This window comes from Hippoglossus stenolepis, chromosome 9 (genome assembly GCF_022539355.2).
Source record: "Hippoglossus stenolepis isolate QCI-W04-F060 chromosome 9, HSTE1.2, whole genome shotgun sequence".
Taxonomy (NCBI): domain Eukaryota; kingdom Metazoa; phylum Chordata; class Actinopteri; order Pleuronectiformes; family Pleuronectidae; genus Hippoglossus; species Hippoglossus stenolepis.
In genome coordinates this window covers 21,130,210-21,150,654 of record NC_061491.1, presented here as the reverse complement: position 1 = coordinate 21,150,654, position 20,445 = coordinate 21,130,210, and the positions used below count along the sequence as shown (strand labels likewise).

Genomic DNA, 20,445 nt, shown 5'->3' with positions numbered 1-20,445 from the left:
ATTGTACATCACCTACAGGTGGAAACAGCCTATATCGTTTATTAAGTCTTTCCAATGAGTCCAGCCAGCAGAACATTCACATTTTCCCAAACTGAAATTAATGCTCACAGATAAATGCTTTACAATAATGATTAATTGGGGACAAAATGGTTTTTCAACACAAACTTTATTGATAAGGATTCTTTAGATTTTATATGAATGTGACAGAGATATATTCTGAGAAGGACACTGTGTCTAAATCATTTCAAGCAAGATTGATTAATTTTAATTGATTAATTGCATTTGAATGATTAGACCAGGATGACAAATTAAACCACACTAGATTAGTTGTCAGCATTTTAGGCAGTTTATTTGAAAAACACATACAAAAAGATCATATACAAGACAATAAATAAAAAAGAGACAGAACAGTTTGGGTTAAGCTATGCAACTTTTTGCATCATCATTAGTAATAAATACAGTACAAAATCCACCCAGAGTGAATCTAAAGATTTTCCACAATATTCACTGATCATGTTATTCTTCATTATGATTTAGCTATTGCTTTCATATTATTGATACATACTTCTACTTTTCTATAAAATACTCAAGATCATAAAACATTGCGCGGTTACAGCAAAACAGCAGTGTGTTGTACAAAGATGGCCACTTCCCTTTTTCACTGGCAGGTTAATAATCGACAATTTTTTCAGCAGCAAAGAAACATCTGAAATATTCAAGAAGGTACAGCATCATATTAAACACATCTACAGAGCTACTCCCACATACACATAGGAAAACCTGAGAAGGACATGCATTAAAAAGCTTGTGCTTTAAGTTCTACTGTTCATTCCGGTTCATCAGCTTGAGTTAATACTATGGCTACTGTCCAGTTCGCTCTGGAGTTATGGGGGTACACTGTGGAGGGCGTTGGGTAAGGCCAGTGAGAGCACGAAATGAAAGAAGAAGAATAGTAAGACCAGCCAGCGTCATTCCAATCCGATACAGGTTATAATAATTTGCAGGATTAGTATTAGTATTTTTATAAGAAATGCACACCGAAAACGTAGTTAGCTTATTATACCCAGGTGTAAAACACGCTATCTATATTGTATAACCACAGTACACCAGAAGTTTGCTCAATAAGATCAATGGCTCAAGTTAGCATGTTACATACTTCCAAAAATCCCACACAAAGCAACTGCCAGCAATACAGAAGAACGAATAATACAGCTCGTTATGTGGGTCCTAAAACAATAAGCACTAAACTGAGATCCAGATATGATTGAATATTGTGAACGTGGACGTAATAATACAAATAAACAAAACAATGAAATGTTAAAATTAGGACTGATTATGGGAAACAAAGCGCTATCATACGAGGAAAAGCAAGCAAACCGTGGAGCCGCACTAAGACAAAGGGAGCTGTACCCCGCCATCTGCTTTGAATCAAAGCAGGGACGATGTTTAAACAATAAAAATAAATCATTCAGACGTAAATATCACGAGATGACATGAATGGAATGTAATCCAGATCAACAGCACCATGCTGGCTAGTAAATGTGTCGGGAAACTCCCCCCCAGGTCAATTTTTCAACAATTTTCTTTTTTTCCTCCTTTGAAAAAGAAAACACAGACGGCATGCAAAAGCATCCCCACCGACCAATGCATAATGAGGTATTCTTTTTTTTAATATTTTGTGTTATTTTAAATAAATATATTGATTAAATTGCAAAGTTATGAGATAGAGACATTAAATATTCCACCACAATAGCTAGCTAGCTACAGTTAGTAATAAATAATGATTGTTAAATACTTAAGGCATCTTTAATCACAGCATTCTATGTGAACTAGCGAACCTCCATTTTTCATCCATCTGTAGTTTTTTGGATGGAGGTCTCATACAAAAAGGAAAGAAAAAAAAGCAACACAAACAGTCAAGTTACCCTCCAATAATACACAAGGAAGCATGAAAATACTTGAAACTGAGAAGAAACACAAACTCTAGGACAAGAAGAACCCACATCACCAAACCAAAAAATCAGGCAACTCCATATTATAGTGCATTTACAAAACACAAGCTACATTAGAACAACAATAAATATGTTTTTGCAGCATTGCAGCCTTTTCTTCACTATGGTTAAAATGGACAAGGACTCGGCATATTAGTACCATGTCCAAATTGGCATGTGAGCAAAAAGAATACAAGTAATAAGAAAAAACAAATAAAGAAATGGCAACAAAAAAAAAAAGAAAAAACTCAAATCGACAATTGAAATAAATGTTAAGAACAATTGTTTGGTATTTTTCAAATGGATGGCTTTTTCTCCCTTTCACCCTCCTTCAAGTGGACTACGCCGACATGGTTCATGCATGATATAGAGAAAACGGCTTCTATCACCGAACATATCACAGTTGTTCTAGCAATACCGTACACGACTACCATGGGAGAGGGGGGGCTGTGGGGACAATCATACACATTCTAGCACATATCACAGGCAAACTAGTTTGTATTTTTCCCTGTAACACCAGACACAGTCTTTTTATTAAACAGTGGGAGCAACTTAGATTTGAAATGAAAGGAGCCGATACACAACAGAGGCAATTCGCCGCATATAAGAAATCACATGTGCTTGTTCGATAGGCAATAAGGTTCCGGTAATAGGTGACACAAATGTCTGATTTTATTCACTCTGATGGCAAGACTCAGGCACTGCATCCTCAAGCCCATGCCGGCCTCTCATGACCACGATCATGCCGTGAGCAAGGCAACACAGAGGAGTTGCTGTTAGACACGGACCCACCGAGCAGCTCTTTGAATCCTAATCGCAGACACTAGGAGAGAAATGCTACATTTGTCCGAGATCTGTGTCTAAGGGCAACTTTGGTCTAAACTCGGGAGAGGGAGGGAGAGGGAGAGGGAGGAAGGAAGGGTGGTGGTGGGGGGCGCGGGGTGCATTCTCGTTCCTCCTCTATGAATGAGTGGGATCGTCAGAGTCATAGTATACGCTTCACATGCACAGACACAGTCCCTGTTTCTACTGCTCCACAATATTAACGACACAGCCCAAGCCTGCCAGACAGCATGCACATCTGAGGCCTCCGCTCTAGATTATAGAGGCCCCGACTACGACACTACACAGATCACTGGAAGCCATGCCTGCAGTTAGCGGGTTTAGCATCAAACTCTGATGGCGTCCACCAACCGTTAATCCAAAACCGTGTTGGACGAGAACGAGGGATTTTTGGCCTTTTTACACAACTAGCTCTTCCTGTCGTTGCCTATGATTGAACGCACGTGAGTGTTCTCACCGTCAGAGCTGCATTCACCCTCTCTGTTCTGTAGGTTTATTTTTGCACAAACATATTTCTCAAAAGGCTTTTTGCTTGCTACACAACACTGTTACTCTGTAAATACTTATTCAGTACTATACTCCATTACACCACAAGCATTCAGCTACAAGAGTTCACACCAAACAACCTCATGCTAATCATTTGATAATATTCTGTACAGATGTGCTGAGGGCTTGGGCAGAGTGCAGCTTAAAGGATTTTTCACAGGCCTGGGGGGGGGGAAGGGTTTAGATGTTGTGGCAGAGACATGGCCTTAATACACCACACTGAGCTGGGGAGGTTGGTGGTCAGTGTCCTCTCTCTCTCTCTCTGTGTGTGTGGCTGTATGGAGAAATGTACACAGGGTACACTGACAGAATCGTGTGAAGCCTCAGCACATCTGTCCATACGTGTCCGCTGCTACGTTTACATCCAGCAAAGTTCCATTCAACCAACCTTCAGTCCAGCCGCCGATCTGTGCGTCAACCCCCTGTCCCTCGTTGTGTTGTAGGTGAGTGTGCTTTGTTGATCCCTCTGTCCCGGCCGTCTCAGGAGGCGGGCTCGTGGAGTGATGCAGAGGGGGAAGAGGGGTGTTTGGCAGAGCTTTTCCCCCCAGACGGGAGGCAATGGAGAATTCACAAGACCAGATCCGAAGCTGCGGGAGTCGACAGGAGCCATCAACTGTCGGGGGTCAGCTGGGTCTCAATGTCTACTCTGCAGATGGGGCATTTCCTGCTGGTGCCCAGCCACTGGTCCACGCACGCCTGGTGGAAGAGGTGCATGCAGGGTAATCTCCTGCGGACACAGAGGAGACACGGTTAGGATTAAAAAATTAATTAATTTTGTACAAATCATAGAAACAAGTTCTAGCTGCTGCCTGCTTTGTATTTGAGTTTCTAGTATCTGAAATTTCTTGGACAAATCGGCAAAGATATTTTTTTCCTTCTGGTTTTTTTCTACTTTTTTATTATTTATAGTTATAACAAAATTTAATGCCTATTTTTTATGATATGTATGTCAGACATTGAGCGTCACCTCAGTGTTCATAAAGAGTGAAAACTGTGGAAATGATTCTGATAGTTATATACTATAAACACTGTAATAAATAACATAACTAAGAACGGTTCTAACAGCTGGATGTAACTGAGGTGGCTACTCAAGTCAAGTTAAGTTAAAAAGCACATGCAACCTGCCGTAAAATAAAATAACAGAGAAATAAAATATAACACGGTGAGAGCCAAGTTGAAGCCTTGAACTGGTTGATGAGCATGTGATTTAATGGCTCCTGTCGTGTTAAGTATCCAGATTGTGTCTGGAATAGACCCAGATGTCTGCCTGTGGTTCACATTTGGCATCAGACTGCGTCTCAAGTGACCTCTTGTGATCACGTTTCGCGTCACAGCTCACATCTGATTTTATCTGTGGGGAAACTGTGACTAATGCTAAAAAGTGCACTGCTCGACTTGACAATACCGTTAGCAAGAGAATTCCGTAGGCTATTTAATGAGGACTCCACATATTGGTGCTCTAGGAACATGTTTGCATTCATTCTACAGTTCATATGTCAACATGAGCCCTGTGATCTGAGTCTGTCTGTTGTTAAAAATTGCTTTAATCAACCAGTAAGAAAAAAAAGTCCAATTAAAAAGTCAACAGTTATAAAATATCTCAGATATCCCTAACCCTTTTCTTAACATGTCACTCTGAGTTCAGATTACCTTGAACGCATCACAGGACACTTGTCTGGTTCACGTTACTTTATAAATCAGATTGTTTCAACTTCACACACATTCTATATTTTCTCTTTGGTGAGTGTGTGTCCTGAATGCAATAATAATCACCTACGATTTGTGTCCAAAGATATGTGCTCTTCATACATTTACTTATTTTAATTCTATGTCTAAAGCAGGCACGATTACTGAATGATCAGGAGACAGGAGAGTTTATGGATTCAGAACGTAACAGGCTGAATAAACATATTCTACAAGCTCATAATTAGAAATGCAGCTTTCCTCTGAACAGGACCCAACTCTTAAAATATCACGGGACTAGAAACACCCAACCCTGGAAATGATTTCACCTACTTTATTTATTCATGACTGTTTTTTTCTTTCTCAGAAAATAAAAACTAACTTGCTCTGTCACTTTGCCAGTTTGACAGATCACAACACTGGACACACATCATAAGATTTGTGAAATGCTAATGTTGTCTTCAGAGAGAGTTGTTATTTTTTTTAAGATGAGGTGCTGGAAGAAATCCTGTGATCGGATTTTTGGACCTGATGCTTTGAACTGACTTGGCAGAACCAATTTATGGTTAAAAACTGATTCAACTCTATGGCTGTGAATCCATTCTGAAGCACTGCTATAGGAAATGTGTGTTTATCTCAGGTCCAGTGTGAGTGTGTATGTGTGTATGTGTACGTGGAGCTGTTCCCAAACAACCTTAAGAGCAACAACACTGTATCTCCATCGACTGCATTGTGTAGTTCCAAAACCGGGCAAATGAGACACTGCTTTATCTCTATCTCAGGAATTTTCATGCTGATCTAAAAACTCACCACGCAAAAGAACATAAGGAGGATGATCCAGTGATTACCAACAAACTGAGCTCTGAAATAACACGGCAGTTCATCCAAATGTTTTCAGCTAAACAACACAACCTGCCAACCTCATGGTGGACGAAAAGTCAGGGACGTCTCGTCTGGAAACCGTATATATATGTGTATCTGTACCGGATTTCATGGCAATCCAACAGTTTCAAGATATTTTTACAAAATCCCAAAAGAAAAAGAAAAGTCTCGATCGCCAAGGTCACAAGCATGTTCCTATGGAGACTAGGGCTGGGTGATTAACAATAAAGATAATTATCGCGAAATAACTTTTCCTCGTTAGAAATAAAGACATGGTCGATACAACGTTGATAGAACTTATTCCATCCATGTTTTGACAGACAACACGAACAGCCAACGATAATGAGAACAGCATAACCAATCATGTGGCTGGAATAGAGTTACAGCCACGCACACAACAGACTGTGGGAGTAATAGACAAATTATTAAATAAAGTGGGGAAAGATCTGGATCAACCCATCTATCTGGATCCAGTCCAAAAGTTAATGGGTTCTTCCTGAGGTCATTCTCCACCCTTCCACAACATAACAGAGGAAACACATCCCCAAGCCGACAACAAATGATATGTACAGCTATCATGTTCACATTTGCATAACCCCCTATTGAAAAAGCGGTTAAATAAATAAATGTGCGGTTGTACCTGACGTCCTCTCTGTCCTCCAGCATCGACAGACAGATGGTGCACTTCTCATCTGTGTCCAGCTCCTCATCATCCAGACACATCTTCAGGTCCTGGGGTATTCTCTGCAGCGAGCAAAGCAAACAGACTTCAGTTATCACAGCGTGTCGTGCAGCTGCGTGCTATGTTTTTGCCATAGGTGGCTCTGAGTCGGCCAGGAAACGAGGAAAGGAGTCCCCTAATCATGCTTCTCAGAGAGAGAGAGACAATAAGACATCAGATGGAAAAGGCTCAATTACTTCCCCTCACTCACAGTGCACTAAATGATCTGACACTCCTTCCAGAGAATTTGGGTCATATTCAGTGCCGACGCTTCTTTAAATTCATTCCACGCACATATCTGCAGACAACTGCATGAGTCATCGCTCGCCTCGAATTGTGCATGCCGCAGACCTGTCTCACTAATCTGCCAACGGAAATGAGTTTGACCTTTGAACTGCTGTGAGACTCCTGATCCCCTCCCAACCCTCGTCTTCACTGCTTGATCCTCTCCACCCAGTGCTGACCTTTTACATTCCTGTCTTTTCTCTTGGTTTAACTTATTTCTGGTCCAATTCTTCCTCTATACCACTCCATATCAAATCGGTCTTCCTCTCAGCGTGAAGGTATCATACCTGGGGGACTATTTTACCTTTTTGTACTTATGGGGGAAAGTGAATCTCTCTATGGTAGTCTGGACCGCTCCACGATTGACACTGCCCAGTCGGTCCTCCAGCTGCAGAAGCTCCTAAAAAAGGAGACCATTTGTGAATGTCTTGTTTTAATTCTGACTAAAAGTGCAAATGCCTGCAGAGTAAAACAGAATTGGCATTTGCAATCAAACATGCGAATATATTGATATAAGTTAGTGGTTCAAGGATCCGGAGAGCGCCTCTTAGAAAATAATAGCATCTTGTTCAAATGAAAACAAATGTCATGAAATTGAAGACAGCTGGCCCATTAAAGGCATCTGGAACACAGAGTAGCTGGAAACAAGACAATCAGTTACACACTCAAGCCTGTCCAGCACATTGGTCACAAAGACCGCGGTGATAAATTAGTGTTGACTGGTGCGTCTGCTACGGAGCGGACAGATAGCACAAACCTCGTAGCTCTCTCTAACTGCAGACGCGTGGCGGGAGGGGTTGAGGCTCTGCAGAGCCAGCAAGTGCAGCTGGGGATATGGGTAGTTTCTGATCTCATGGACAACCTGGGAGATGACAGATAAAAGAACCTTGTGTCAGCTCTGCAGCAGTAATCAGGAAGGAGAAAAAAAACCCCACAGGATAACAGGTCATCCCCGGTTGCTGGGTATCGAGATTAATCTCAGACAACCGGAGGAGAGTCGGTGCGAGTTCACCGAGGCGAGCAGGACTGATTGTAGTGAGGAAGAGGAGGCTCACCACTTGCGTTGAGGCATTGTTTCTAGGGAAGTGGTGCATCCTAGGAGAGGTCAGGTAGTGCTGATAGTGCTGTGGCAGTGGATGGATGTGATACTGGTGGGGCGGCAGTCCAGCATCGACACTTAGATCCCTGCACAGAAACCGAAAACCAGGTCAGTCATTTACACACTAGTCATTATTTACCGCGTATCTGACAAATTGTTATTTGTTAGCAGAGCAGCAGCAACACCAGTATGCCCGGTGATTCCCAACCAGGGATATTTTTATCGCAGGGGTACTTCTGCACAAACTCTGATTTACATGAAAAGATTGTGGACTAAAATCTGAATCTTTCATACAAATTCAAACAAAATGAACATTTATTACAGTGTATATTTCCAAATTTAGTCTCTAATAAGAGTTGATTCGCTTTGGGCTTTTTCAACTTGGTATTAAACCCGTTTAGTGTGTGACGGCAGGCTGATGGTGCAGTAATACCAAAGCAAAATGAAAGAAAAACATATCTTGTCCAAATTAATCAGTAGTGTGAAAGTATGAATTAGTATTAAATTATTTGGTGTTATTTAATAAGAATTCTATTATGACATCTGAAATTACACCATGTTTTTCTCACAAATTAAAAGAAATAGCTGTTTGCCGCTGTGGCACTATGTTCTGTATTATCCGAGGTATACTTCTTACCAGTCTGTGCCCTCGGCCAGGTAACGGGGCTGCTGCACCACAGGCTGAGGGGGCACATGAAGAGGCGGAACAAACTCGTACCCAGGCCGTAATCTGTGGGGCTGGTGAGGAACTCTCTCTGGGGTGCGTCTACTGACAAAAATAACCAAGTATTTGAAGATATCCTTTTGTTTTACCCAGAGGAAACAGTAAATATGAAGCTACGCAACTGATCCACTCAAACCAACACTTGTACAGTATATTTCCCTGCCAACCTGTGTGGATACCTGGAGGGTGGCAGGATGTGTCGGTGCTGGGCCTCAAGGATCTGCTGCTGGAGGAGGTATTGCTGGTGTAATGCCTGAGGTAGGAAGGGAGGGGCGGGGATGTCCTGGAACTGGGGAGTGGGCAGGGAATTAAGGGACGGGTGGAGCTGAGGGCCATGCTGGTGGCCGGGAGGGGCCAAGTGGGGGTTAATGCCTGACTGTGGCTGCCCTGGGTGGGGCATGGGGAAGTCCATGGTCAGCGGGGCCTGAGGACCTAACTGGAAGTGCCGGCAAGAGGTAGCATGGCTGTGCTGCTGCTGCTGCTGTTGCTGTTGCCGGTTGAAATGGGATCCTGTGGAGGATAAGGAGAAGTTGTCAAGCACCCGAGGGGAAGAGATTAGCTGGAATTAATTGTGGGTGAAATGTGGTGTCACTGTGTGTGTGATATAGCATGTTAATGAAGCCCTACCTCTTACCTAGGGTGAAAAATACTTCTGTGGGGGTGGGAAAATGATGGTTACCACAAGTACCATGAGCATGACAACCATTTTCGGTCCTGCACACACAACGTGAGCTTTTTCATTTTCTTTAATTGCATTGCCGACCTCTGGAGTGACTCCTGGTCTTCTGAGTCACAGACTAGCGGACTGGATCAGAACAGATGAAATCTACCAGATCTTCAACGCAGCTCAGTTCTTAGCATTTCTGCAGCTGAGTGTGGGTCAATGCTCTCCTGCAAGTTAACCCTTAGTACCTTAGATTTACTTTACATTAAACTGTTTAGATGCCAAGCTTCTATCTATTCAACATTAAAGACTAATTCCTTCATTCTTAAAAATTAAACCAGACAATACAATCACAGTTAAACGTGTGTTTCAGTGAAATCGACCGTCTCTTTGTGCCTTACACTTACATTAAAGCTCGACAAGTTCTTCTGCCATATGAACATTCAGGATCTAGAGGAAATAGCTTGAATGCTTTTTAACTCCCTCCAACCACAGCTATTTGGCAACAGCGCCGAACAGACTGCTGTCAAGACTCAACAGGGAGAAAAGGACAGGCTAGCTTGTGCTGTGGTGCAATGTGGTATTAATACTGTGCTTTGGCTGAAACAGACCGTTTTGATTATGGAAGGACTGAGACACTATAGTAACAAATTTAACTTTGATTAGAAACCTTTGAGGAAACCCCGGCCAAAAAAGAGCCATAGTGGGCCTCCAGCGGAGCAGGACTCAACCCAACTGTGCTCTGTTAAGTCCATTTGGCAGAAAGCGAAGGAGTGAATTTTACAGAAACCTGCCAGTTAAGAGATTAAAATTGTGCAAGACGCTAAATTCCAGTACAGTTTGAGTTTAATCTGCCTTGACAGTGTAAAATACATGACGAATTTTGATGTAAACAGTGGAATTTTCTTTTTTTTAACCTTCTAAAAATCATGAGGATATAGGCAAAGTCTACATTGCATTTACTTGGGAGTACGCTTGAGAAAGGCAGTATGAGTTCAAAAACACGCCCACGAGAGGTAAACCGTGCAGCTTTCCATCGAAATGTACAGGTTAAAAGGAGGTCGCCGGTGTGAAGCCGGGCAGACATCGGATGACCTTGCTGCCGTGGGTCAAAGGCTCAAGTCTAGACTTTAAATAGCACACTGCGTTTTCAAGCATCTCAGTGAAAAACGATCACCATGAATGACAGCAGATAGACTCATTCAGGCCCTGTGATGGAGGAAGCGTGGAAATCGTCTATCTTTGTCACAGCGGGAGAGGAGGTGGGTGGGGGGGTGGAGAGGGGGCAGGTAGGGACAGGGGAGAGGGAGGACAATAAATGGAAATCAGCAAGAAGCACACTGAAGGTTAGGAAAAACACTATATTCTTTATTGAAAAATATTAGTATATGTGGATTTTGTGTTTTCTTTCCTGTTTTTTGCTTATAATAATAATAGTATAATTTCATGCAACAAAAATAAACAACATAGACTGAAGGCAAGGCCCACCATGCTCCATATAGGGTTAAAAAGAACAAAAGCGGCATCCAATGAGCAGACGTGTTTGCTACAGCACATGATTTCAGTACAGCAGGGTACATCTTTACTACAGAAAGATTACATTGGATTTTCACTAGTCAATGTAGAAAAACAAAAAAATTATGAATCATAAAATGTGATCATGCATTGAAAGTACTATTACCAGAACAAAAGGTAAAGAGAGACCACAACCAAACAATAAAAGACGTTATTACTAATAGAGGATCTCTGTTTTTTTTAGCAGTGCAGGAAAATAGGCATCCCTGTGAAATGGATAGCATTTTGGCCGTATGTTAGTGGGGGAAAATAAGGAAGTGATGAACCACCAGTGAGCATGTTTTGATTGCTTGAATGTTTAGTTTCATTTGCCCATTAGACGGCAAACAGCCCTGACAATTCAGTGTGATTCGAAGCTTGAAATTTGCAAAGGGAACAAAAAGGATTACACAAAAATGGAGACAGTTATGGCAGGTTGTTGTGTGCAGGTGCAGTGTACCTTTACAGTCATTGCAAGTGATCACGTCACAGCGTTTGCTGCAATGTTTTAACAACAACAAACATGGCATGCATGTGGGTTCAAATTCGCATGCGCTGTTATTTATTTTTTTAAATTAGAGGGTCTTCTTTTTTTTTGTTGTTAAATCACGTACATTGCACCTTGTGTGAAGAGAAAGGAGGATGAGCCGAATTCTGGTGTTCAACGATGCAGTGCGGTGTTTGAGATCATGCAAAATGTATCCACTTTACAGGAATTTACAGCATGTTGTCTATCAAGACTGGATGGGAGGTACACAATGACATTCAACTGATATCTAAAAAAAAAGGATCTAAAATGTTAACTCAGTGCTACAGCAATTTGACAAGAAAAAAGACAAAAAAGGTGCTCTGGTCTAGGTGTTAGCGATTGTTTTAGCTCAACATGGAAAGTCTATGGCTGAGTACATCTTGGGAGGGAGGGAGGGGGGTGCTTTGTTTTTTGTGTTTTGAATACCAATGTCGTCTTCTGATGGAAAGAGGAAATGAAGAAGGGATTCACAATACAGCTAAATGCAGAGAACAGGCAGAGGCCACGCCACACCACACAGCAGCAGATGATCATTAGCTACACAATGGGGGGGACGACAAAGATCTGATAAATGCAGAATGTAGAGCCAGCCTCCATACTATGAAACAGGGAAATAAGAACAGAAATAAAAGCACAATGAAATCACTGAGGCCACTGTTATGAAATTAATGTTACACTGTAGCTTTATCATTGTTTTATCTGGTTTAGTTGTTGTTTTTTTGGTTTTGTTTTGTTGTTGTTGCTGCTGCAATTCGTCAGCTCCAAACAAACAGCTGCTGAATTGCCAATTAGCAAAAGAAAAAGAAAAAGAGGGCGAGTGATGCTTTGATGGATCGGGAGGTTCCACGCTTCCCTGTGGGGCTAATTGGCCGTGTATCGGGGGGGAGTCTACGGGCCGATCGACGCGGAGAACACCGAGTGAAACCCCGGTGTGCAAGGAGAGAAAGAGAAAAACCGACGAGCGATAGCAGGAGCAGATGATCTTCAAATGACATCATCCGCGCTCAGATAAGCTGACTGGCTGGAGAGGCTACGTCTATTTTGCGGTATTTTTTTTTTGCAGAGCAAATACGGCTGGAGGGGGTTGGAGGTGACAACCGTGCCCCGTGATGTGAATTAGAACAAACACAAATAAAATGCGTCTCGAATTGATATCTGTTGTTCATTTGAGGGAAGGGTGTGTGGGGGTGGAGGATTTGACCGCATGTGTGAATCCTTTGTGAGAGATGTTTCCGCTCCAAGACATAGCCTGAGCCAAGGAGCCAGTTAGCTTACCCTTTAGCGTTGGTTTTTGCTTATTAATTAGCCGCGATCGCACAAGATAAACTCGATGGTTCGGTAGTTCGCGTTAACCTTAAATCAACACGGGCTAAATAAAAGTCACGTTCGCGAATCATCCGACCGCTATTTCCGAGCGAGCTAACGCGAGCTAACCAAGCGGCTAAGCTCCGGCTAGCTAGCCAGCAGCTGCAGTGAATATTAAGATAAACAGGGCACATGTTTTGGGATCGATATGAATATTAATACCGTACCTCTGTTTCTTACGGAGCCGAATACGGGTAGAACCAGGTATCCGACATGCACTAACACCATCCTGGGATCCGTATCTCAAGGTTCCGCTGGGTTATTCGGAGAGACAGAGAAGTATGAGCCCATGCGGATCTACATTCAGGCGGCTGCTTGTTGCTGGAGAACCGAGCGGATCGACTGTCTGACTCTGACAAAAGCAGACGTGTGGTGCGGTGTCCGCGGCTGTAGGGGGCGATGTGGCGACGCTGCGAGTCTCCACACTGACCTCGAAGAACAATGGAGTCACCGTGAAAAGTTGTTCTGTGTTTGGATTTTGAATTTTTTTTAGTGAGGATTGAGAAATGATCACATGCAAAAGTCTGAATGGTTGTTATTGACGTTTTGACGTTTGAGCAGCTCAAGTTCAGCCAATGTCATTTAGTAACAAAGGTTATTGAAATCTCAGAGGTCACGAAAAACTGCAAATCCAAATTATTAAACTTTCAGGCATCAAGAAACGTGTCACAACCTCACTTACAGAGTATCTGCTGCAATACAAGCCACATCAATCAATCAATCATCTATAAAAAATGTATTTATAGAGCCCAAATTCACAAATCACAATTTGTCTCATAGGGCTTAACAAGGTGCGGCATCCTCTGTTCTTAACCCTTTAACAAGAGTAAGGAAAAACTACCAAAATAGCCGGGGGGGGGAAGACGTAGAAACCTCCGAGAGAGCCTCATGTCAGGATCCCTCTCCCAGGACGGACAGAAGTGCAATAGATGCCACGTTAAACTGAGCACGTCAACAAAAATAACAGTATTTACAACATTGATGAGAAGAAACAGTTTGTAGCATAATGGAGACGTGTTGAATATTTTGTCTACTCATTCATATAAATATTCATTATAAAATAAACTGGGTAGCTGTAAATGGTTGATCATTCTAGCCACTTATACATTCATTGTCTGCTGCTTATGTGGCCCCAGGTCAGGCCTATAACGGTTAATTTTTAACGATATTGCAGTTTTTAGAGGAGAAATCGTATAATAAGGAGAATTATTGTCACTCTGATGATCGCAAATTAATAAAAACAATCCTCGCCATAAGTATCAGAACTTGAACTTCCCGTGGCAAATAACGGGCTAACTGTACTTGTTGCACAATCCCTCCTGGTGTTCTAAATGTAAATTTTATAATTGTGATTTATAATACATAAACCTATAAATAGGGATAAAATAATAGGAAACAAAAACAACACTTATAGTATTATCTATATTTCATTTTTGTTTCCTATTTTTATACTTCTTATGTTTATACTTGCACAAATACACCACAGCAAATTCCTTGTATATGTAAACCTGATTCTGAAAACAGAGACACGACAGCATGTTAAGGTTAAAAGAAGACTGGTGGGCATTTTTCAAGCTTAAGCAAGTTGATAGTATAGTATAGTATAGTATAGTATAGTATAGTATAGTACAGTATAGTATAGTATAAAATATAGCTGACAGAGTCTTATTCCTGACGACAGGGGGCAACCAAGAGTCGGAGCAGGAAATGTGACATGGGTGCCACATAAATAGAAGAAGAGTCCATTCAGCCATTACATTGACTCCCAGGCGGTGTAGTGGAGGACAGGTCATTAGCATCCCGACAACATGTTATCCGTGAGAGTTGCAGCAGCTTTGGCCCGGACCCTGCCAAGAAGGGCTGGACTTGTAAGTATTCGAGCTAATCAATGTACAACTCGATGTTGAATTTGCAGCGATTTACCGTAATGACAGTGTGAACCTTGTGGGCGTGAAGGGTAACGTGAACGCTACAGGCCGCTAGCTAACTTGTCATACCTCTAGTGAAGGCGGCTTTTTTCACGCAACTAACCCGAGCTCGGTAAAAAACAAATGTATGCTGATTATTTTGCGGTCGATGTCACGGATGCGTTTGTTGACGTTGCCCTTGTGCTGCGTCAAGTCTTCGTCCTGCAGCAAGGCTAGGCTACCGTTAGCAGGTATGCTAACGGTAGCAGCCGGCTAACGGCTCATCCAGCCACGCTGTGAAGGTCAGAAAGTCTGACAGCGCACGTCCCCTCCGCTGCGCAGTCAAACCTGCGTCCTGCGTTCAACCCCGCACCGAGTTCAACAGCCTCGCTGCGGATGTACACGGTGAACTTTTAATTTCGTGCAGCAAGACATGTTATAAAAACTCAGTGTGACGTTATGTGCGCAGGTGTCCAAGGCTCTGCCGGCCGCCTGTGTCGGGGTCAACCGCCTCCACACACACCGACCATGGCTGCAGAAGACAGGTGAGAGAGTCCACAACACCCGGACACGAGCTTTATCCTTCAACTGTCAGGCTCCCAGACATGGTCCATGAAGGTCATTGGGATTTTAAGAGCTTGTTTGTTCACTGCACTGTCACATTGACTACAGAGTTTTCTACAGGCAAACGTATTTCTTTAGAACTGTTTGACAAAGCAGCTCCTCATATTCCTAAGACTCTTGATTGCATTAATTTGTGAAATAAAGCTGATTAGCAATAATTCCAGCCTTAATGTGAATTTCTACATGATTTAAAAAGGAAATGCTAAAATAATTCTATCTAAGTCTCTTTCCATATATGAATTTATTGTTTTGTTTCAGCTGTCAAATTAATCTGGGACATGCTAAGATTTGGTTTTCATAATATTATATTGACCGTGCGTGCATGAATAAAGCTTCTGTATTCTTACAGGTTGTTTGTCTTCTCTTTCACAGGCACAGCCGAGGTGTCTTCCATCCTGGAGGAGAAGATCTTGGGAGCTGACACCTCTGCAGACCTGGAGGAGACCGGCCGTGTGCTGTCCATCGGGGACGGTATTGCCAGAGTGTACGGGCTGAGGAATGTCCAGGCAGAAGAGATGGTGGAATTCTCTTCCGGTCTGAAGGTACGCCTAAAAAAAAAACGGACAAAGAACATGTTGAACTTTTTTGTAAGATGTATCACAATCTTAAATTTCCAATGTCTTGGCAACTCGAACTTGCTAACAAGGTCTAAAATGCTTTTTTCCTTCAGGGTATGTCTCTTAACTTGGAGCCTGACAACGTTGGTGTTGTGGTGTTCGGTAACGACAAGCTGATCAAGGAGGGCGACGTTGTGAAGAGAACTGGTGCCATTGTGGATGTTCCAGTCGGCGAGGAGCTGCTCGGCCGTGTGGTGGACGCTCTGGGAAACGCCATTGACGGAAAGGTTAATTGAGATATTAATGGCTTTTTAACAACCAATAAATGAACTTAGAAGAAACTCAATTAGGATTCTTCTAAATAATCATTGTCAAAGAAATGTTTTCTTTTATTTTTTGTCGTTATCTAGTTTTTAGATCTTGAATCTAATTGTTTAACTGTTAACCAACATTAACCCAAAATAGTTAATACCTTTACTAAAATCTAATTTAGTAGATAATCAATTTTATCATCTTGATATGACGGCTCATTTGTTTATTTACCAAATTTTTTTCAGGGTCCCCTGGGTTCCTCAATCCGTAGGCGTGTGGGTCTTAAGGCCCCTGGTATCATCCCCCGTATCTCTGTGAGGGAGCCCATGCAGACTGGAATCAAGGCTGTGGACAGTCTGGTGCCCATTGGCCGTGGACAGCGTGAGCTTATCATTGGTGACAGGCAGACTGGGTAAATGTTCTGAAACAAATGTTTTAATCAAGAGGAACTGTAGCTTTGAAAATGCATAAAACTATTCTCTCAAATAATCGGAAATCTTCTCTCCAGCAAAACCGCCATTGCCATCGACACAATCATCAACCAGAAGCGTTTCAACGACGGAACTGACGAGAAGAAGAAGCTGTACTGTATCTACGTCGCCATCGGTCAGAAGAGGTCCACTGTGGCTCAGCTGGTGAAGAGGCTGACTGACGCTAATGCCATGAAGTACACCATCGTGGTGTCTGCCACTGCCTCCGATGCTGCCCCTCTGCAGTACCTGGCCCCCTACTCTGGCTGCTCCATGGGAGAGTACTTCAGAGACAATGGCAAGCACGCCCTGATCATCTATGACGATCTGTCCAAGCAGGTAAGGGCTCAGATCACTGGGAGAACGTTCTCTCCTCGTTAATATCAATAATGAACTTAAGGCAGTATTTCCACATGTGACCTTTTGTAAATTTACTCCCCCCCTCAGGCCGTTGCCTACCGTCAGATGTCCCTGCTGCTGCGTCGTCCCCCTGGTCGTGAGGCCTACCCTGGTGATGTGTTCTACCTTCACTCCCGTCTGCTGGAGAGAGCTGCCAAGATGAACGACAACTTCGGTGGTGGCTCTCTGACCGCCCTCCCCGTCATCGAGACTCAGGCCGGTGATGTGTCCGCCTACATCCCCACCAACGTCATCTCCATCACAGATGGACAGGTTGGTTTTAAAGTTCTCTCGCTGCCACATTCATGAAATGTTCTGCGTCATTCTGTTATATTGGCTTTAATCCAAATGTGTTTGCTGCAGATTTTCTTGGAGACTGAGCTGTTCTACAAGGGAATCCGTCCAGCTATCAATGTGGGTCTGTCTGTGTCCAGAGTAGGCTCTGCTGCCCAGACTAAAGCCATGAAGCAGGTAACATCTTACTTTAAAAAAAAGGAAACATCTGCAGTGTCTACATTAAAGTTAAAAAAATAAATAAAAGCTTTTTCATCAAGCAGGAAGCTGCAGTCACAATTTCTATTTCCTTTTTACCTCCTAGGTGGCTGGTACCATGAAGCTGGAGCTGGCTCAGTACCGTGAGGTGGCTGCCTTCGCCCAGTTCGGTTCTGACCTTGATGCTGCCACCCAGCAGCTCCTTAGCAGGGGTGTTAGGCTCACTGAACTGCTGAAGCAAGGACAGTACTGTGAGTGTTAATTACAATTTCCTTTTCTCACTTATAGCACCATATTGTCCATAGCAGCAACAAAGGAAATGTTAAAATTTAATCAACAGTTGTCTTTATGCAAACTTAATTGGACCCCTGTCTCTGCCCTTGCCTCCAGGTCCCATGGCCATTGAGGAGCAGGTAACAGTCATCTATGCTGGTGTCAGAGGTCACTTGGACAAGATGGAGCCTAGCAAGATCACAAGGTTTGAGAAGGCTTTCCTGCAGCACGTCCTCAGCCAGCACCAGGACCTGCTTACTGCAATCAGGTGAGACTTTTTTTCCTGCTTGTAATTGGACCATAAGACAGAAATACATGCATGCATACATGTCATATTTACATGTATGTTTTAACTCTGTTTTCTGTTTCAGGGTTGAGGGCATGATCTCAGAGGCATCAGATGCTACACTGAAGCAGCTTGTACTGACCTTCCTGTCCAGTTTTGAGTAATGGATAGCACTTCTGTCGTTCTTCAGTGAGGTCCCTGTCTTTGTCCCCGTTATGCTTATATATGTGAACACACTGAAGGCCAAAACCTCCATGTACAGATTTCTCCAAATAAAATTTTACAACCCTACCGTGCTGTAAAATGCTTCTGACTGTGCACTTCGCTTAGCTGCAGCAAGTAAAGTGTTTAGTTTGGAGCCCTCGGAGCAGATTTCACCAGTGACAGAAGAGTTGGAGTCATGTGAGAAGTACAAACACATCAAATGTGTTTATTTGTATTTCATTGTACCAAAATATAAAGTTAACATGTGTAGCAACACAAGTCATCTGCTGTTTACTGTAATGAATTGTTCATAAGAGGGTAAATTAGTGAGTTGAGGTTTCTGGACTAGTATCTGTTCACAGTATGAGAAGAGAAAGTGAAAGCCTAGTTTTTAATTAGGCTTGAAATAATGCGGTGAAGTGTTTGATACTATGGTAATAAACTCACAGTTGCAACCCATCTTGAATTGTCTGTATTATTTAGAACTTATTTGTTTAGTGTGTACTTAAATCTATATTTCATAATATGCAAAGTGTATATTTCAAAGTGGGATTGTGACAAATATATTTCTTAATCATATTTTAATTCAGTCATTTTGGCTTTAATGTGAACAAATGCTAAATTTATTGCAGCCCAACATATTTAGGATTGTTTGTTTGCCCAAAATCCAGAGTTATATTTTTTACCTCCTCACAATTGAAAGTATACTAGTATATTTAAATTTTGCTTTAAAACTGAAACTGCACTAAAAATGTACCTCTTTTTTTGTCTAATTATCAATAGAATAATCAGGGTTATTTATCAGAATGAAACCTGGCACAAAAAAAGTTTTGTGAAGACTTTACGTCATTCATGTCCACTAGGTGGCCCTAGAGCCCACAAGGAAGACTGAGCTGCTCAGGCTAAACAAAGTTTCGACTGTGGTAGTGGGAGAGGAAGTCACATCTCACTGTGGAGTTGAGATTATTCATTCAAACCTTGGTAAAAGTACCAAAAGTAAAAGTTCTCATTTTGTAGATTGGTTAATTTCAAAATAGTGTATGTGATGCAAAGTGAAAAGAGCATCATGTAAAAGGTTTACTAAGGAGGGATCAGATTACAGCCTTGTTTTTCCTCCACCACAACCTTAAAGAATTGTATGGAAACGTTTAGTTGTCAGGGCTGGAGTTGGGCTGAAGTACGTCAGTGGTCCCCACCTGCTCCTTTCACATCTCCCACTGAGGATATATTTCCCTCTCTGTGAGGTCAATTTGTCTTTTCTACTTCTCTATTTGAGGGCGTCATCTAAAACAGGAACCAAATTAAACTGACATGGCTGTTGCTCAAGTCAAGAACCTGTCTCTGGGTGATTCTATCTGAAAATGTAAACTCTCTCACGGGTGGAGTTCAACCCCATTCACCTTCCTGTTCTTCTTTCAATCGGTTCAGTCTCCAGGGTCACCACAGGGGCCTCACAGGAGCCAGACAGGTGCCAGCAAGAGGTTATTTGATTTGTCACTAACTCAAAAATAAATCTGTCAGGCACATTGAGTGTGGAGGAAATAACAAATCTGAACTGAGACAATTGTTTCAGCGACGGTTCTTTAAATGCTGTCATTGCACGCTGCTCTCTGCCTGGCCAGATAAAGTGCCACATGTGACAGTGAATGGAGCTGCTCTCAATGAGAACGATTGTGGAGGTCAGCGTGACCACAAGAGAGAGCTCTGTGGAGCAGCAGACAATACGACCGCTCAGGTTTCAGACACAACAAGACGCACAGAGCACTTTTTCAATGGCCAAACACTCTTGGCTTTTTTTTTTTTTCATTGGACAGGGAGAGTGAGGACAGACAGAGATGAAGAACGTAGAGGAATGACTGGGACTCGAACCAGGGACTCACTGAATCATGACGCAGCATCCAACATCTTTACGATTGTCTTTTTCAGATTGTTATAGATAACTAACTTTTGCTGATGACTTACAGACTGAGAAAACCCTTATTCTTTATTTATGGCTTAACAGCATTTATAACTGCAGACTTAGAAATATCTCCTT

At 42.4% G+C, this 20,445-nt stretch overlaps 2 protein-coding genes across 8 annotated transcripts; one reads left to right on the top strand and one right to left on the bottom strand.

Moving 5' to 3' along the window:
* Positions 1-330: 330 nt before the first annotated feature.
* Positions 331-13,315, bottom strand: rnf165b (ring finger protein 165b). Of its 7 annotated transcripts, none has more exons than XM_035165747.2 (9): positions 13,054-13,315; positions 9,409-9,426; positions 8,954-9,284; positions 8,688-8,819; positions 8,007-8,136; positions 7,709-7,813; positions 7,256-7,351; positions 6,586-6,689; positions 331-4,107 (listed from the first exon to the last, which is right to left on the bottom strand). In XM_035165747.2, the coding sequence occupies exons 1-9, from the start codon at positions 13,112-13,114 to the stop codon at positions 3,990-3,992; spliced, it is 1,095 nt and encodes a 364-aa protein (XP_035021638.1). In that variant the 5' UTR covers positions 13,115-13,315; the 3' UTR covers positions 331-3,989. The 7 variants fall into 7 exon arrangements, with proteins under 7 accessions (XP_035021638.1, XP_035021640.1, XP_035021639.1 ...); XM_035165749.2 differs by having other exon boundaries at positions 7,256-7,339; XM_035165748.2 differs by having other exon boundaries at positions 8,688-8,816.
* Positions 13,316-14,598: 1,283 nt separating this feature from the next.
* Positions 14,599-18,869, top strand: LOC118115345 (ATP synthase subunit alpha, mitochondrial). Its single transcript, XM_035166438.2, has 11 exons — positions 14,599-14,754; positions 15,263-15,338; positions 15,790-15,959; positions 16,088-16,261; positions 16,532-16,698; positions 16,795-17,095; positions 17,204-17,428; positions 17,519-17,626; positions 17,754-17,898; positions 18,038-18,188; positions 18,292-18,869. The coding sequence occupies exons 1-11, from the start codon at positions 14,695-14,697 to the stop codon at positions 18,368-18,370; spliced, it is 1,656 nt and encodes a 551-aa protein (XP_035022329.2). The 5' UTR covers positions 14,599-14,694; the 3' UTR covers positions 18,371-18,869.
* Positions 18,870-20,445: the final 1,576 nt, after the last annotated feature.

What these genes read in the sequence shown, in the direction of transcription:
- rnf165b (XM_035165747.2), bottom strand. Translation starts at nt 13,114, where the DNA reads ATGGTGTTAGTGCATGTCGGATACCTGGTTCTACCCGTATTCGGCTCC. An exon ending in CTGGCCGAGGGCACAGACTG is followed by an intron (nt 8,137 to 8,687) that starts GTAAGAAGTATA and finishes GTTTCTGTGCAG; the next exon opens with GGATCTAAGTGTCGATGCTG. An exon ending in CAGTTAGAGAGAGCTACGAG is followed by an intron (nt 7,352 to 7,708) that starts GTTTGTGCTATC and finishes CTCCTTTTTTAG; the next exon opens with GAGCTTCTGCAGCTGGAGGA.
- LOC118115345 (XM_035166438.2), top strand. Translation starts at nt 14,695, where the DNA reads ATGTTATCCGTGAGAGTTGCAGCAGCTTTGGCCCGGACCCTGCCAAGA. An exon ending in AATTCTCTTCCGGTCTGAAG is followed by an intron (nt 15,960 to 16,087) that starts GTACGCCTAAAA and finishes TTTTTCCTTCAG; the next exon opens with GGTATGTCTCTTAACTTGGA. An exon ending in ATGACGATCTGTCCAAGCAG is followed by an intron (nt 17,096 to 17,203) that starts GTAAGGGCTCAG and finishes TCCCCCCCTCAG; the next exon opens with GCCGTTGCCTACCGTCAGAT.